At 46.5% G+C, this 18,399-nt stretch overlaps 1 protein-coding gene across 2 annotated transcripts in view; it reads right to left on the bottom strand.

The window, feature by feature from the left end:
- HMMR (hyaluronan mediated motility receptor) overlaps positions 1-18,399 on the bottom strand; it is a 731,570-nt gene that overhangs the window by 539,228 nt on the left and 173,943 nt on the right. For both annotated transcript variants that reach the window (XM_030213533.1, XM_030213534.1), the window contains one exon: positions 2,852-2,938. In XM_030213533.1, the coding sequence (XP_030069393.1) occupies positions 2,852-2,938 (87 nt within the window). The remainder of the gene's footprint in view (positions 1-2,851; positions 2,939-18,399) is intronic.

Genomic DNA, 18,399 nt, shown 5'->3' with positions numbered 1-18,399 from the left:
ACCCTACTGCAATGCAAACACTTTAAAAACACAGTTTTGAGTGACATCAGTGGAAAATTAGCCAAAGCAAAATCAAAATTTTTTTTTTTTTGGGGGGGGGGGGGGGGGGGGAAGAAAAAAAAAAAAAAAGTCCTGCCTGCAAAAAAAAAAAAATAATAAATTGAAAAAGAACTAAACAGGGACAAAACAAAAGAAAAAGGGAAATTGGTCCCTTCTACTTACATTAAGAAAAAAGCCAAATGGCAGGGAAGATTGCAAAGGATACCCCTGCACTAAGGAAAGCATGAAAAACTGCCCTCTTGACAGTGGTTTTTGATTTGTTCTAACTTCCAACTCTTAGAACCAGAGTTCTTTCACATTGTAAAAATTTTTCACAGTTTTTCTCTGTGGACATGTGGGACATCAATTTTCCACAGTTGAAGAATGTCACCAATAGAGCCCCAGTGTGGATGCTGACCAGTGTTCTGAACTTCAGAAGCCTTTGGCAGACCGATGCTCGTGTTCCTTAAGCCTGTCTCAGTAGCATGGGACCAGCAATAATGTTTTTCCCTATTCTTCAACTGTGTTGATGTCCCGCATGTCCACAGAGAAAAACTGTGAACAATTTTTTACAATCTGAAAGAACTCTGGTTCTAAGAGTTGGAACTTAGAACAAATCAAAAACCACTAATTGTTAGATTTACGTTAACAGAATCAATATTAGTCTTGGAATTTATAGACAGCAGAACATTCATTAGTAGTAACTGGTATCCCATATTTCTTTGCTGCTTATACACAGATGTGTCTGCACAGAAAAAAAAATGGAGAAAAAGTATTGGAGGAAGATGGTTCTCCTCCACTGTCTGTCCTACATTATTCAGATATGTACATTAGCTGTAGTGAAATATAAGGACAAAATGTGACTTCTCACAAAAAAAAACACAAAAAAGACACACTTATTGGACATGCCCACAAAAATATTGCACTCATGAGACCATGCATACATAGTTCATGATGTGAAATCACACCTATCTGCTCAACAGATCGTTAGAGCACATTAGAGCATAAAATGAATTAACACTGCAACAGTCAAATATTCATTATGGTGCTCATTTAAAAAAAAAAAAAAAAGAGAAAAATGCCTAAAAAGCAGCACACAAAGATGCAGATGGATGTTTTTCTCACAAAAGTGCCTCAGTTGCGATTTTCAAAACTCAGAACATTTTACTCCACAGTTCACCTAAATCACAAGGAGGCATGTTGAGGAGCATTTCAAATGGGCTTTAATTATTGCTGAAAAAAGTCTAGATTTTAACAGAAAAAAAGGTCCTGGGCAAAAAAAGTATGTTTTTATCTAGACCTGTTTCAGTCACAGCATCAGAAAAAGATGCCTCAACTAATCAGCTGACCATTGGAGGGATTAATATATGACCATCTCTTAATCCCCCAGTGGTCACTGACCCACTCCCACCACCCAAAGATGTGACGGTGACTGTAGATACCAGGCTCTATGACAGCTCCAGATATTATGGCTATTCTAATGAAACCAGCAAGTGGATGGAGTAGACTAGTGGTCCAGTGCAGTGGAAAGTGAACGACAGGACCCAGGTTCAATTCCCACTTTTAACTCTAATTTCAGCACAAATATGTGAACCTTCCTAGAACATAGAAATACCTCCTTTATCTAAATATAAGTGACCAGCAAGCCTGAGGGCTACTGTAGTGGCAGACCTTCAGGTACAGTAGGTTCTCTGTTCCCAAGGGCTCACCATACAATATGAAAGTGTTTAGGCGAGATTTGTTATCTGTGTCCCCTTTATGTGAATCAACTGCACTGAACACTAGGCTGCCCTTCTGCACTGCAGGGATGTATGTGTGGCCAGTTTACTAGAAATGCCGCCAGACGTATGTCCCTACAAGCTATAGGGATGTCTGTCTGCCAGCGGTAACATATATTTAGCTCATACAATAAAACATACCTCAGACATAAAAGTAAACAAAATCAACCTGAAATTCGACGCCAGAGAATGTAGTAAAAGAAGTTAGCTTAGTGTGGTATTAAAAAAGGTTTGGATGGTTTCCTAAAGGAAAAAGTCCACAGACTATTATTAAAATGGACTTGAGGAAAATCCACTGCTTGAATAAGCAGCATAAAATGTATTGTACTTATTGTACGGTTTTGAGATCTTCCCAGGTACTTATGACCTGGATTGGCCACTGTTGGAAACAGGATGCTGGGCTTGATGGACCTTCAGTCTGTCCTAGTATGTCAATACCTATGTACTTATATAACCAGTTAATTATCAAGCAGTCTACTACTACTACTCCCTCCAAAATAAATAGTTAGGAGTTACTAAACATTATTGATTAAAAGCTTGTCAAAATTTAAAGAAAAGTGCTTTTCCCTGGAACTCCCCCCCCCCCCACACACACAAATTTTTACTAACAAATGGGTACGTTGAGCATAAACACATCTACCTCAAAGCCATAACTGAACCAGAAATTTACATTTTTTCCTGGTCCAATTATGGATGTAAGATAGACAGATGTTTCAAAAAAAAAAAAAAAAACATCTCAATTCAGACTTAGATATCATATCGAAAATGCCCCTGAATGAGTTGAAGTGTTTCTGTTGCCAAAGCAGGTTTTCATAAAAGGTTCTTCAAAACCATGTTAATACAGCATGTGTCATTCAGATAGGACATTTTCATTCTCACATTTTCAGATGAGGCAGATTTAGATAAATCACATTTGTGGTATTCTACACAAAGCAGCTTCCTACTAAATTTATTTTTAGCATTTTAAACCTGTGCTGCTTCATCTTCTACACTAAGAACATAGACCGCAAAGATACCAGTTCCAGAACACCAACCTTGTCTTTCGCATCCATCTTATTCTTGGTTTCCATCAGCTCCATGCAGAGACTATTTATTTTCTTCTTTGTGCAACTTTCAGATAACTAGGAAAACACATTAAAGAACTTTAGTACACCAATGCCCTTCAAATGAAGCTAGATATTAAATAACTAACTTGCCAATGAGCACAAGGTCTGGAGTGTTATCCAAAGTAAAAGCTATTTACATCCGTGTCAGATTGACAACATTCTAATATTTATAATGGTACAATACCAGTACCTGTATATATAAACCGCTTTGATTATAACCACAGAAAGGCGGTATATGAAATCACACCCCCTTTCCCTTTAATAGAGCGAAAAAGCCTCAGAGATGGCACTACATTCAGCTGTAATTCATATCATTGGCAAAACCTCCCCTTTTCACTGAAAAGCAAAGATACATACCTGTAGCAGGTATTCTCCAAGGACAGCAGGCTGATTGTTCTCACGACTGGGTCGACGTCCACGGCGGCCCCCACCAATGGAATTTTTCAAAGCAAAAATATCTCAAACCTTTGAGAGAACCTTCTGGTGTGCAAGGTACACGCACCGCGCGGCTCTCTTCCCACCCGTCACGCGAGAGTCCCGGTCAGTTATATCCAAAAGCAAGAAGTAAAGGACAACAACTCCAAAGGGGAGGTGGGCGGGTTTGTGAGAACAATCAGCCTGCTGTCCTCGGAGAATACCTGCTACAGGTATGTATCTTCGCTTTCTCTGAGGACAAGCAGGCTGCTTGTTCTCACAACTAGGGTATCCCTAGCACCCAGGCTCACTCAAAACAACAAAGAAAGGTCAATTGGGCCTTGCAACGGTGAGGACATAACAAGGACTGACCTACGAACTAGAACATCTAAATGAGAGTGCAGCCTGGAACCGAATAAAAAATGGGCCTAGGAGGGTGGAGTTGGATCCTAAACACCGAATAGATTCTACAGCACTGAATGCCCAAACCGATTGTCGTGTCGGGAATCCTGCTGAAGGCAGTAGCAAGATGTGAATGTGTGGATTGATGACCACGTCGCAGCCTTGCAAATCTCTTCTACAGTGGCTGACCACCCCTCTCCTCAAGTCGCTTCACTGGCTCCCGATCCGCTACCGTATACAGCTGAAGCTTCTCCTATTGACCTTCAAGTGCACTCAATCTGCAGCCCCCCATTACCTCTCTACCCTCCTCTCCCCGTATGTTCCCACCCGTAACCTCAGCTCTCAGAACAAATCACTCCTATCTGTACCCTTCTCCACCACCGCCAACTCCAGACTCCGCCCCTTCTGCCTCGCATCACCTTATGCCTGGAACAGACTTCCCGAGCCCATACGCCATGCGCCCTCCCTGCCCATTTTCAAGTCCTTACTCAAAGCCCATCTCTTCTCCCTTGCTTTTGGTGCCTAACCACCTTCCCTATTCATGATACCTACACTGACTACATAGTTTGTTACCTTTAGATTGTAAGCTCTCTTGAGCAGGGACCGTCCTTCCCCATGTTTAAACTTGTACAGCGCTGCGTAACCCTGGCAGCGCTATAGAAATGCTAAGTAGTAGTAGTAGTAAGTGGGCCTCCGATGCTGCCATAGCTCTAATACTATGAGCCGTAACATGACCCTCAAGAGTCAGCCCAGCTTGGGCACAAGTGAAGGAAATGCAATCCGCAAGCCAATTAGAAATAGTGCGTTTCCCGACTGTAACTCCCGTTCTGTTGGGATCAAAAGAAACAAACATTTGGGCGGACTGTCTGAAGGGGCTTGTCCGCACCCCGTAAAAGGCCAATGCTCTCTTGCAGTCCAAGGTGTGCGACTGACGTTCAGCAGGGCGAGTATGAGGACGGGGAAAAAATGTTAGCAAGACAATTGACTGGTTCAGATGGAACTCCGACACCACCTTCGGCAAGAACTTAGGGTGCGTGTGGAGGACTACTCTGTTGTGATGAAACTTGAGATAAGACGCATGCACTACCAAGGCTTGAAGCTCAATGACTCTACGAGCTGAAGTAACAGCCACCAAGAAAATGACCTTCCAGGTCAAGTACTTCAGATGGCAGGAATTCAGTGGCTCAAAAGGAGGCTTCATCAGCTGGGTGAGAACGACATTGAGATCCCATGACACTGGTGGAGGTTTGACAGGGGGCTTTGACAAAAGCAAATCTCTCATGAAGCGAACAACTAAAGGCTGTCCAGAGATAGGCTTACCCTCTACATGGTGATAAGCACTAATCGCACTAAGATGAACTCTTACAGAGTTAGTCTTGAGACCAGACTCTGACAAATGTAGAAGATATTCAAGCAGGGTCTGTGTAGGACAAGAGCACGGATCTAGGGCCTTGCTATCACACCAGATGGCAAACTTCCTCCATTTGAAAAAGTAACACCTCTTCGTGGAATCTTTCCTGGAAACAAGCAAAACCTGGGAGACACCCTCAGAGAGACCCAAGGAAGCGAATTCTAAGCTCTCAACATCCAGGCCGTGAGAGCCAGAGACTGGAGGTTGGGATGCAGAAGCACCCCTGAGTTATGAGGGTTGGAAAACACTCCAATCTCCATGGTACTTCGGAGGACAACTCCAGAAGAAGAGGGAACCAAATCTGACGCGGCCAGAAAGGAGCTATCAGAATCATGGTTCCGCGGTCCTGCTTGAGTTTCAGCAAAGTCTTTCCCACCAGAGGTATGGGAGGATATGCGTACAGAAGGCCCTTCCCCCAATGAAGGAGAAAAGCATCCAAAGCTAGTCTGTCGTGGGCCTGAAGTCTGGAACAAAATTGAGGGACTTTGTGATTGGCCTAAGTGGCAAAAAGATCCACCGAGGGGGTGCCCCACTCTCGGCAGATCTTGCGTACGACGCCCGCCTTGAGCGACCACTCGCGAGGTTGCATTATCCTACTCAATATGTCGGCCAGACTGTTGTTTACGCCTGCCAGATAAGTGGCTTGGAGAAACTTGCCATGACGACGAGCCCAAAGCCACATCCTGACGGCTTCCAGACACGGGGGGGGGGGGGGGGGGGGGGGGCAAGATCCGGTGAACCCCTGCTTGTTGATGTAGTACATGGCAACCTGATTGCCTGTCTGAATTTGGATAATTTGCTTGGACAGCCGTCCTTTAGAGCGTTCCAGACCGCTCGCAACTCCAAGAAATTGATCTGAATATCCTTTTCCTGAAGGGACCAAACTCCTTGAGTGTGAAGCCCATCGACATGAGCTCCCCACCCCAGGAGGGATGCATCCGTTGTCATCACTTTTTGTCGCTGAGGGATTTGAAAGGGACGTCACAAGGTCAAATTGGATCGAATTGTCCACCACTGAAGGGAATTTTGAAAATCGGTGGACAGCTGGGTTTCATCCTCTAGATTCCCTGCAGCTTGATACCACTGGGAAGCTAGGGTCCATTGAGCTGATCTCATGTGAAGATGGGCCATGGATGTCACATGGACTGTGGAGGCCACATGGCCTAGAAGTCTCAACATCTGTTGAGCTGTGATCTTCTGCGACGCCCTGGCCCTGGAAACTAGACACAGAAGTTTGTCTGCTCTTGCTTCTGGAAGATAGGCACGAGCCGTCTGTGAGTCCAGCAGAGCTCCTATAAATTCCAGTTTCTGAACAGGGAAAAGATGGGACTTGGGATAATTTATTACAAACCCGAGTAGCTCCAGCAGTTGAATAGTTATCTGCTTGGACTGCCGAGCTGCTGCCTCTGAGGTGTTCTTCACCAGCCAATCGTCGAGATAAGGGAACACATACACTCCCAGTCTGCATAGTGATGCTGCAACTACTGCCAGGCATTTTGTAAAGACCCTGGGCGCAGATGCTAGACCAGTGATGGCGAACCTTTTAGAGACCGAGTGCCCAAACAGCAACCCAAAACCGAATTATTTATTGCAAAGTGCCGGTACTCATTATGGACGGGGTCACCACATATGACTCCACCCCTATGATAGCCACAACCCTTACACCAGCCATGGCGCATATAAACAGACATCATTGAAAATATTATACTAGTATAGGAGAAAAAAATAACATGATTTTCTTCCATTATAAATCATTTCTGTAAGCTGTTACAGCTCCAGTATACCCAGTGCAAAATAAGACAGCAGATGTAAATTCTCCAATTCGACATATTCCAAACACTAAAATGAAAATAAAATGATTTTTCCTACCTTTGTTGTCTGGTGATTTTGTTTTTCTATCCATATTGGTTCTAGTCGCTGATTCTGCTGCTCTCTATCTGTTCTCTTAACTCCGTTTCCAGGGCTTCCTTTCCATTGATTTCTTTACTTTTCTCCTTTCTTCTTCATTTCTTGCCCTCCATCCATGTCCAGCAACCCTCCTCTCCCCTCCAGTCATAAATCTCCAGCAACCCTCCTCTCCCCTCCAGCCACAAATGTCCAGCCACCCTCCTCTCCCCCCTGCCCTCCCTCCCAGCACCTGGCAGCACCCAGCACCAGGCCTCCCTCCCACCCAAAACCCACCATCAGGCCTCCCTCCCACCCAGCACCCAACACCAGGTCTCCCTCCCACCCAGCACCAGGCCTCCCTCCCAGCACCAGGAACTCCCCTCCTCCTAAAATTTAAAAAGCGTACCTCCTCGGCTCGGAGTCGGGGTTAAGGCGGAGTGCGTCCGTAGCGGCAGTGAAGCGCATGTGCTTCGCTCGACGCGCCTTCGGCCTTCCCTGTCTCTCAAGCTCTGTTCCCGGGACCAGAGCTTGAGAGACAGGGAAGGCCGAAGGCGCGTCGAGCGAAGCACACCCGCTTCACTGCCGCTACGGACGCACGCCGCCTAAACCCCGACTCCGAGCCGAGGAGGTACGCTTTTTAAATTTTAGGAGGAGGGGGGGGGTTCCTGGTGCTGGGAGGGAGGGAGGACGGGCGGCTGGCTTGTTGCTCGTTGGGTTGGAGGGAAGGCGGGAGGAAGGCCAAACTGGGAGGGAGAGTGGGCAGACCAGTGATGGCGACGGCGCGCGTGCCAAGGGAGAGGGCTCTGCGTGCCCTCTCTGGCACACGTGCCATAGGTTTGCCATCACTGCGCTAGACCAAAGGGCATCACACAATATTGGAAATGCTGCGCTCCCAGACAGAATCGAAGATACCTCCTGTGAGCTGGAAGTATCGGGATGTGTGTATAACCATCCTTTAAATCCAGAGAGCATAGGCAATCGTTTTCCTGAATCATGGGAAGGGTGCCCAGGGAAACCATCCTGAACCTTTCTCAGACTAGGAATTTGTTCAGGGCCCTTAGGTCTAGGATAGGACGCATCCCCCCTGTTTTCTTTTGTACAAGGAAGTACCTGGAATAAAATCCCAGCCCTTCTTGACACGGTGGAACGGGCTCGACCGCATTGGCGCTGAGAAGGGCGGAGAGTTCCTCTGCAAGTACCTGCCTGTGCTGGAAGCTGAAGGACTGAGCTCACGGTGGGCAATTTGGAGGTTTGAATATCAAATTGAGAGAGTATCCTAACCGGACTATTTGAAGAACCCACCAGTCGGAGGTTATGAGAGGCCACCTTTGGTGAAAAAAATTTTAACCTCCCTCCGACTGGCAAGCCGTCCGGCACAGACACTTACAGCGGCTATACTCAACTGGAGCCAGTCAAAAGCCCATCCCTTGCTTTTGCTGGGGAGCTGCAGGGGCCTGCCTTGGCGCACCGCTGTTGACGACAACGAGCGCGCTGGGAATGAACCTGAGAAGGCTGTTGCGAAGGAGGAATGCACCTACGCTTGTTATAAGCATAGGGAGCATTCTTCCTTCCCCAGAAAAATCATCTACATGATGAGGTAGTAGCAGAAAGCGCCCGGCGGGAGAGATTGTCCTTAGCGGTATCCCACTGATTGATCTGATCAACCACTTGTTCGACTTTCTCACCAAAAATATTATCCCCCCGGCAAGGAACATCCGCAATCCGCTGCTGGACTCGATTATCCAGGTCAGAGGCACGCAGCCATGAGGGTCTGCGCATCACTATAACTTGGGCAGCGGTTCTGGATGCAACATCAAAAAAATCATAAAAACCCCTGGACAGGAATTTACGACACGCCTTCTGCTGCCTGACCACCTCCTGAAAAGGCTTGGCCTGCTCCTGAGGGAGCTTATCAACCAAGTCCGCCAGTTGCTTCACCGTGTTCCTCAAGTGAATGCTTGTGTAGAGTTGGTAAGACTGAATTTTGGCCACGAGCATAGAGGCCTGATACGCCTTTCTCCCAAGAGTCCAAGGTTCTAGATTCTCTCTCCGGGGGCGCCAAGGCAAAGTCTCTAGAACTCCTGGCTCTCTTGAGAACGGAATCCACAGAGTCGTGAGGTAACTGCGACTTCATCAGCTCAGGTTCTCCGTGAATCCGATATTGGGACTCAGCTTTCTTGGGAATGGTGGGATTACTTAGTGGTTTCATCCAGTTCCGCATAAGAGTCTCCTTGAGCACATTATGCAAAGGAACAGTGGATGACTCCTTAGGTGGTGAAGGATAGTCAAGGACCTCAAGCATCTCAGTCCTAGGCTCATCCTTAGATACCACAGGGAAGGGAATAGCCACAGAAATTTCCCGGTCAAATGAAGAGAAAGAAAGACTCTCTGGGGGAGAACGCTTTCTTTCTGGAGGAGTAGGGATCTTGCCTTTCATCCCACGAGGCATCCTCATCAGTATCGGACAAGAGTTCCTTAACTGCAGTCTGAAACCGGGCCCGTCTCTGCACCGAGGAACCATGTCCTCGATGGCGATGTCAAGAAGTCGGCTCCCATGCTAGCGGCGATAAGCTCCCTCCAGCGATGTCGACGGGGAGTCAACCTGGGTGGCAGCCAAGGCCGATGCCGCAGGCGGCACCAACATCCGAGACTTCACCATAGGCGGAGAGCCAGCTGCCGCTTCCATCGACTGTAGGGAGGGCGCAAGCACCCCCGGTACTGGAGCAGACTGACGCAGGAACCCCTCCAGAAGACCTGGAAGAATGGCTCGGATACACTCGTCCAGAGTCGCTGTCGAGGAAGGCTGAGGGGTCGGTGCAGGAATCGGCAGCAGAACCTGTGGCGTTCGAGGAGGCGGTACCGGGCTGCTCGAAGACCGACACCTCTTGAATGGAGGGTGAGCATTCCTCCTGGCGTCGGCGCTTCACGGGTGCCAAATCCTTCGACGCCCAGGAACTCCCGGTACCGTGCTTGGAAGGAGACAGATGACGATGCTTCTTCGCCTTCGCTCGATGCACGTCATCGATACTCCTCGGTACCGACGAGGAGGACGTGGAATCCACACGCCTCCTCGGGGTCGGGTCCGAGAGTGGTCGGTCCCAGTGGGCCTGCACAGCAGGAGTCTTCGAGGCAGGTGGAGACCCACTCAATGGCTCACTGCTCCCAGCCATTACCTGTGCTCCTGAAGTCGATGCCATCCCCAGTGCCTGTGTCAACAAACCGGACAAAGCTCCAAAAGACGATCCCGAAGAGCTTGTCTCAACGCCTGTGTCCACTTTTTCAAGCTAAGACACAACTTAAATGCATCAGGTCAGGTCCAAGGCACTGAAGACACCACGCATGGGGGTCAGTATCCGAGATCGCCCGGTTGCACAGAGTACACTTCTTGAAGCCGCTGGGAGTCCTCGATGACATGGACGGAAAAATAGTGGCAGTGAGATCAAAATTTGCGATTGTGCCAAAAAGGAGAGCACAAAAAAGAGGGGCCGCGGCGAAAGCGAAAGGAAACTTTGAAAGGGCAAAACTAAAGAAATAAAGGATTTTCTTTTTTTCTTTTTGTAAAAGGCAAGGGAAAAAGGGAAACGGAAAGAAAGCAGAGAAAAGCTCCGCAAAAAAACGGCCAAAGGTTCTCTCAGGAGTCTGAAGAGACGAAAAAACACTGCCTCTCTTACCACAGAAAGAAAGGTAACTGAGCGGGACTCTCACGCGATAGGCAGGAAGACGGCCACGCATGTGCGCACCTCGCATGCCAGAAGGTTCTCTCAAAGCTTTGAGTTATTTTTTGCTTTGAAAAATTCCGTTGGTGGGTGCCACCGTGGACGTCGACCCAGTCGTGAGAACAAACAGCCTGCTTCTCCTTGGAGAACATTTTCACAAAAAAAAAAAAAAAAGATATGCAACAAGAACAAAACGAAAATGTAGCTTTTGCCTTGCTGCTCAAACTAAATTTATTAGGTTCTCCTCACGAGGGCCAGCATTTTGCAGTAATATAAGTGCTGCATCAGGGATTCCTTTGGGAGCAATATATATTTAGCATGTAATCTTACACTGAAGGCATTCTCTATTACACATTAAATATATGTTTATTGGTAACAAAGGAATCCCCGATACAGCATTACTGCAGAACGCTGGCCATCATCAGGAGAACCTAATAAATGTAACATAACATAACACAGTAGAAGTCAGCAGATAAAGATCTGTATGGTCCATCCAGTCTGCCCAACAAATGTTGTTTATCAAGAAAATATAAGTTTTTGTTTTTATATTTACATAATGTTTTTAAGCACTGAATGTAGTACTGAGGCTTTTCCTCCCCATTTTAAATATTTGAATATTTGTTGTATGCTTTAAACCTGTGACAAGGATATAAGCTTAGTGCCCACAGTTAAAAAAAAGAAAAAACAAAACAAAACAATAAAACATACTTCAGACAGAAGTAAACAAATTCAACCTTAATATATAAAGTAGTATTTCTCCAAAATAAATAGCTAGAAGTTACTAAACATTACTGATTAAAAGCTTGTTGAAACAAAAATGTCTTGTCCTTTCTTAAAAAGGGCAATGCCCTGAAACGATCTTAAAGATACAGGCAAGCAGTTCCACCAAGTTGGACCCATAATTTGAAATAATTTTTTACAATATTCCTCTAACCTTATTTCACAGTAGGAATATCGAACAAAAATTTGGAGGAAAACTTTAACTCCTCACTGGATTATGGATTTTCAGCATAACAGGTATCTGAGGTGAAACTAAGTTAGAAACAGCCTTAAACACAAAAGTACCTTATACATAATTCTTTTGTTCAATAGGCAACTAATGTAATTGCTGTAAAATAGTGAAATGTTGATACTGTGAGCAACCTACAAATCACTTGTAGGTTGAATTTTGTGCCACCTGTAATGCCCTCAAAGTATATTTTGACAACCCTACTAACAATCCATTGCAGTAGTTAAAATGAACTCCAAACCACAGTTAGTGAATTTTCGGTCTTGAATTTCCAATCTGTATTATGTTTAAAACTTGAAATTTCATACTCAATTACTTTGATTACACCCCCCCAATAGTAGTAAGGTCTAAATTTTGTGGAGAGAGATTGAGGACAGGTAGAAAGGAATTGGACTCAATCATGCTAGCCACCTGGACACTAGACCTACAGGAAGATGAAAAGTTGTCAGAATCATCAGATCAACCATCCACCCATTGAAGATGGAATCACTTTTTGCCATTTTGACATACATAAGCCCCCTCTCCCCCAGCAACAGCGGACACAGCATAAAGACAGTCTCAAAAGGAATCTAAGAGCGTCTAAAAACTTATAGCAGATGCAAACATCATTCACTTTAAAAAATACTACCTGTATACCACTTTCCCTGGTGTTCCAAAATACAGAAAAAAAAAGGAGAGAGAGCTTGTTCTTCGAAAGAGATAGATTTTAAAAGAACAATAAGAATCAAGAATTTACAAAATAATTTTAAAAGTACAAATGCATTAAGGGCAAAGAACTTTGAATACATTAGGGCAAAACATGCAGACCCTGCAAAAGATAATATTGAGTAGCCTCTAAAGCAAAATCACTCAATGTATTGCATATGGAGAGCTAGCTACAAAGTTTTTGTTCAGTAAGACTCAGATCCTTATTTATGGAAACATGAGCACAAAAATATACAAGAGAAGTGCCTTCTTGCAGGCATAACTCAGCAAAATATGGTTATGACACTATATACTGCAATAGGTACAGTGCTTTGTCAAATATCTTTTGAAAATCCAGATACACAATAACAACTGGCTGACCTTTATCCACATGTTCACCCCGTCAAAGAAATGTAGCAGATTGGTGAGGCAAGATTTCCCTTCACTAAATCCATGTTGGTTGTGTCTCATTAATCCATGCTTATTTATATGCTCAGTAACATAGTAAATGACGGCAGATAAAGACCTGTACGGTCCATCCAGTCTGCCCAACAAGATAAACTCATTTTACAGATAACTTTATACGTATACCCGAGTTTGATATGTCCTTGCCTTTCTCAGGGCATAGACCATAGAAGTCTGCCCAGTACTGTTGTTGTACTAAGTTCTGAAGCTAACATCGAAGCCCCTTAAAATTTACACTCCAGCCCATCCCTATCTATTCAGTCACGATCAGGGCGTACACCATAGAAGTCTGCCCAGCTCCCATTTTGTATCCCAATTACCAGTGTCACCACCCAATCTCTGCTAAGATATCACGGAACCATTCCGTCTAAAAGATCAGTCGCCATATTTATAGCAGCCTTTAACTTGGGCCACTGTTTTTCCACTTCTTCTACGCCTATATATCTAAAACCTTCTTCTTTACACCAAAACTCAAGCCACTTATTGAATTCCTATGTTTTGCGTAGTCTTTCCTCTCCCCTCCCCAACGTAAAACATATCGTGTGATGATCACTATTACAAAGGTGGGCACCTACCCGGATACTGGAAACACTTCCTGCATTCGTGAGCACTAAATCCAGCATCGACCCTTCCCTCGTGGGTTCTGTCACCATTTGTCTGAGCAAGGAACTTTTGACAGGCATCCACAATCTCCCTACTTCTTTCTGATTCTGCAGATGGGACATTCCAATCCACATCAGACAAGTTGAAATCTCCCAACAGTAGCACCTCCCCTTTCATACCAATCTTTTGAAAATCTTTATCAGATACTTGTCTAGCTTCTCCGTTTGTGCTGGAGGTCTGTAGATAACCCCCAAGTAGATAAGGTTCCATCTTCTCTTTTCAGGTCAATCCATAAAGCTTCTTCTTTTCCCCCTGTTCCTCGCATTTCAGCCATTCTGATATTGTCTCCCACATACAGCACCACTCCTCCACCTCTTCGGCCCTCTCTATCCTTCCTAAAAAGATTTTAGCCCAGTATAGTCATATCCCATTCATGGGAATCATTGAACCACGTCTCTGTAATAGCAACAATATCCAAGTTTTCTTCAAACATCAGGGCTTCCAAATCTTTAACCCAGACTACGAGCATTTGTGCTCATTGCTTTCCATGTGCTTAGTGAGTTTTGGTGGTTTTCTATATTAAGATGACCCTCCCCTCTGCCATCATGTTTATTTCTGGGGGTGACTTTCTGAATTCCCTTGTTTCCTTTTGTCACCCCCACCTTCTAGTTTAAATGTTTAGAAACATACTATCTGAATTTCTCCTCAAGGATCCTTTTTCCCATCACAGAAAGATGTAGTACATCATTACAGTACAGCCTGTTATTCCTCCACATATTACCCCATGCTCCTATGTATCTACAACCTTCGTCTTTACACCAAGACTCAAGCCACTTTGTTGAAATCCACTGTTTTGCATAGTCTTTCCTCTACCTTCCCCCACGTGGGAATTACTTCAGAAAAAGCCACAGTCTGAACCAAAGATTTCAATCCCTCCCCAAGCTTCTGGAACACTCTCTGTGCTGTAAACTTGCTTGGCCAGGTCATTTGTCCCCAGGTGAATTACAACATCAGCGTTTGAAGCCTCGCTCTCTTCTCGGATCACTTTCAGTATTTGGTCTGTACATCTTGTAGCTAAAGATCATGGAAGACGTTGGAACCCCTGAACTGTGTTCCTAAGTTAATGCCTCTGATAATGGAGTCTCCAAGCAGTAAGAATTTTCTGCTTTTCACAATTCTGTCATTAGTTGGGGGATCTTTCTGGGGTTGTGCTACTTTCATTGCCTTTGGTTCCAGTGACGTAGCCAGAAGGCAATTTTTGGGTGGGCCAACAGGTTGGATGGGTGGGCACTAGAGTTGCCAACTTTTTGAAAGAGAAAAAAAAAAACAGTCACCTAATGAACCCATTCTTTGTCCGTACCCCACCCCATCCTCTACCTCTACCTCACTTCCAATTACTTCAATGAGGTTATCAGTGGAGGCTTCAGTGGCCAGTTGAGAGCTAAGGGAAGTACAAGAGACTACACTATTCTTCAGCCATCATTGAAACACAGTCCTCCAACACACATATGGTATTGAAGCCAAATACATTCCGCATCCAGAGAACCTCCTGGCCTTCCACCAACAATGGATGCAGAGCAGAGCAAGGACATTTCCCTATAAAGCTCACCATATAAAGACATTTTGGTAATCTCAATAATAGACATATTGCAAAGTAATTTAAAAAAATCTATAAACAAAATGTCAGTCAGAATCTAGAGCAAATCTACCATGCCAGCACTAACTTCCAAAACAATGATCCTACCTATGAAAAGGTAGTGCCCTAAATATCACAGTGGAACTCTAAAGCGAATGCTACATACCTGTAGAAGGTATTCTCCGAGGACAGCAGGCTGATTGTTCTCACTGATGGGTGACGTCCACGGCAGCCCCTCCAATCGGAATCTTCACTAGCAAAGGCCTTTGCTAGTCCTCGCGCGCCAATGCGCACCGCGCATGCGCGGCCGTCTTCCCGCCCGAAACCGGCTTGTGCCGGCCAGTCTCATATGTAGCAAAACAAAGACAAGGGAAGACACAACTCCAAAGGGGAGGCGGGCGGGTTTGTGAGAACAATCAGCCTGCTGTCCTCGGAGAATACCTTCTACAGGTATGTAGCATTCGCTTTCTCCGAGGACAAGCAGGCTGCTTGTTCTCACTGATGGGGTATCCCTAGCCCCCAGGCTCACTCAACACAACAACCATGGTCAATTGGGCCTCGCAACGGCGAGGACATAACTGAGATTGACCTAAAAAATTTACCAACTAACTGAGAGTGCAGCCTGGAACAGAACAAACAGGGCCCTCGGGGGGTGGAGTTGGATCCTAAAGCCCAAACAGGTTCTGAAGAACTGACTGCCCGAACCGACTGTCGCGTCGGGTATCCTGCTGCAGGCAGTAATGAGATATGAATGTGTGGACAGATGACCACGTCGCAGCTTTGCAGATCTCTTCAATGGTGGCTGACTTCAAGTGGGCTACCGACGCTGCCATGGCTCTAACATTATGAGCCGTGACATGACCCTCAAGAGCCAGCCCAGCCTGGGCGTAAGTGAAGGAAATGCAATCTGCTAGCCAATTGGATATGGTGCGTTTCCCCACAGCCACTCCCCTCCTATTGGGATCAAAAGAAACAAACAATTGGGCGGACTGTCTGTTGGGCTGTGTCCGCTCCAGGTAGAAGGCCAATGCTCTCTTGCAGTCCAATGTGTGCAGCTGACGTTCAGCAGGGCAGGAATGAGGACGGGGAAAGAATGTTGGCAAGACAATTGACTGGTTCAGATGGAACTCCGACACAACCTTTGGCAGGAACTTAGGGTGAGTGCGGAGGACTACTCTGTTATGATGAAATTTGGTGTAACGGGCCTGGGCTACCAGGGCCTGAAGCTCACTGACTCTACGAGCTGAAGTAACTGCCACCAAGAAAATGACCTTCCAGGTCAAGTACTTCAGATGGCATGAATTCAGTGGCTCAAAAGGAGGTTTAATCAGCTGGGTGAGAACGACATTGAGATCCCATGACACTGTAGGAGGCTTGACAGGGGGCTTTGACAAAAGCAAACCTCTCATGAAGCGAACAACTAAAGGCTGTCCTGAGATCGGCTTACCCTCCACACGGTAATGGTATGCACTGATTGCACTAAGGTGAACCCTTACAGAGTTGGTCTTGAGACCAGACTCAGACAAGTGCAGAAGGTATTCAAGCAGGGTCTGTGTAGGACAAGAGCGAGGATCTAGGGCCTTGCTGTCACACCAGACGGCAAACCTCCTCCACAGAAAGAAGTAACTCCTCTTGGTGGAATCTTTCCTGGAAGCAAGCAAGATACGGGAGACACCCTCTGACAGACCCAAAGAGGCAAAGTCTACGCTCTCAACATCCAGGCCGTGAGAGCCAGGGACCGGAGGTTGGGATGCAGAAGCGCCCCTTCGTCCTGCGTGATGAGGGTCGGAAAACACTCCAATCTCCACGGTTCTTCGGAGGACAACTCCAGAAGAAGAGGGAACCAGATCTGACGCGGCCAAAAAGGAGCAATCAGAATCATGGTGCCTCGGTCTTGCTTGAGTTTCAACAAAGTCTTCCCCACCAGAGGTATGGGAGGATAAGCATACAGCAGACCCTCCCCCCAATCCAGGAGGAAGGCATCCGATGCCAGTCTGCCGTGGGCCTGAAGCCTGGAACAGAACTGAGGGACTTTGTGGTTGGCTCGAGATGCGAAGAGGTCTACCAAGGGGGTGCCCCACACCTGGAAGATCTGTCACACTACACAAGAATTGAGCGACCACTCGTGAGGTTGCATAATCCTGCTCAACCTGTCGGCCAGACTGTTGTTTACGCCTGCCAGATATGTGGCTTGGAGCACCATGCCGTGACGGCGAGCCCAGAGCCACATGCTGACGGCTTCCTGACACAGGGGGCGAGATCCGGTGCCCCCCTGCTTGTTGACGTAGTACATGGCAACCTGGTTGTCTGTCTGAATTTGGATAATTTGGTGGGACAGCCGATCTCTGAAAGCCTTCAGAGCGTTCCAGATCGCTCGCAACTCCAGAAGATTGATCTGCAGATCGCGTTCCTGGAGGGACCAGCTTCCTTGGGTGTGAAGCCCATCGACATGAGCTCCCCACCCCAGGAGAGACGCATCCGTGGTCAGCACCTTTTGTGGCTGAGGAATTTGGAAAGGACGTCCCAGAGTCAAATTGGACCAAATCGTCCACCAATACAGGGATTCGAGAAAACTCGTGGACAGGTGGATTACGTCTTCTAGATCCCCAGCAGCCTGGAACCACTGGGAAGCTAGGGTCCATTGAGCAGATCTCATGTGAAGGCGGGCCATGGGAGTCACATGGACTGTGGAGGCCATGTGGCCTAGCAATCTCAACATCTGCCGAGCTGTGATCTGCTGGGACGCTCGCACCCGCGAGACGAGGGACAACAAGTTGTTGGCTCTCGTCTCTGGGAGATAGGCGCGAGCCGTCCGAGAATCCAGCAGAGCTCCTATGAATTCGAGTCTCTGCACTAGGAGAAGATGGGACTTTGGATAATTTATCACAAACCCCAGTAGCTCCAGGAGACGAATAGTCATCTGCATGGACTGCAGGGCTCCTGCCTCGGATGTGTTCTTCACCAGCCAATCGTCGAGATATGGGAACACGTGCACCCCCAGCCTGCGAAGTGCCGCTGCTACTACAGCCAAGCACTTTGTGAACACCCTGGGCGCAGAGGCGAGCCCAAAGGGTAGCACACAGTACTGGAAGTGACGTGTGCCCAGCTGAAATCGCAGATACTGTCTGTGAGCTGGCAGTATCGGGATGTGTGTGTAGGCATCCTTCAAGTCCAGAGAGCATAGCCAATCATTTTCCTGAATCATGGGAAGGAGGGTGCCCAGGGAAAGCATCCTGAACTTTTCTTTGA

This window comes from Microcaecilia unicolor, chromosome 8 (assembly GCF_901765095.1).
Source record: "Microcaecilia unicolor chromosome 8, aMicUni1.1, whole genome shotgun sequence".
Lineage (NCBI taxonomy): Eukaryota > Metazoa > Chordata > Amphibia > Gymnophiona > Siphonopidae > Microcaecilia > Microcaecilia unicolor.
This window is presented reverse-complemented; position numbering and strand designations above follow the sequence as displayed.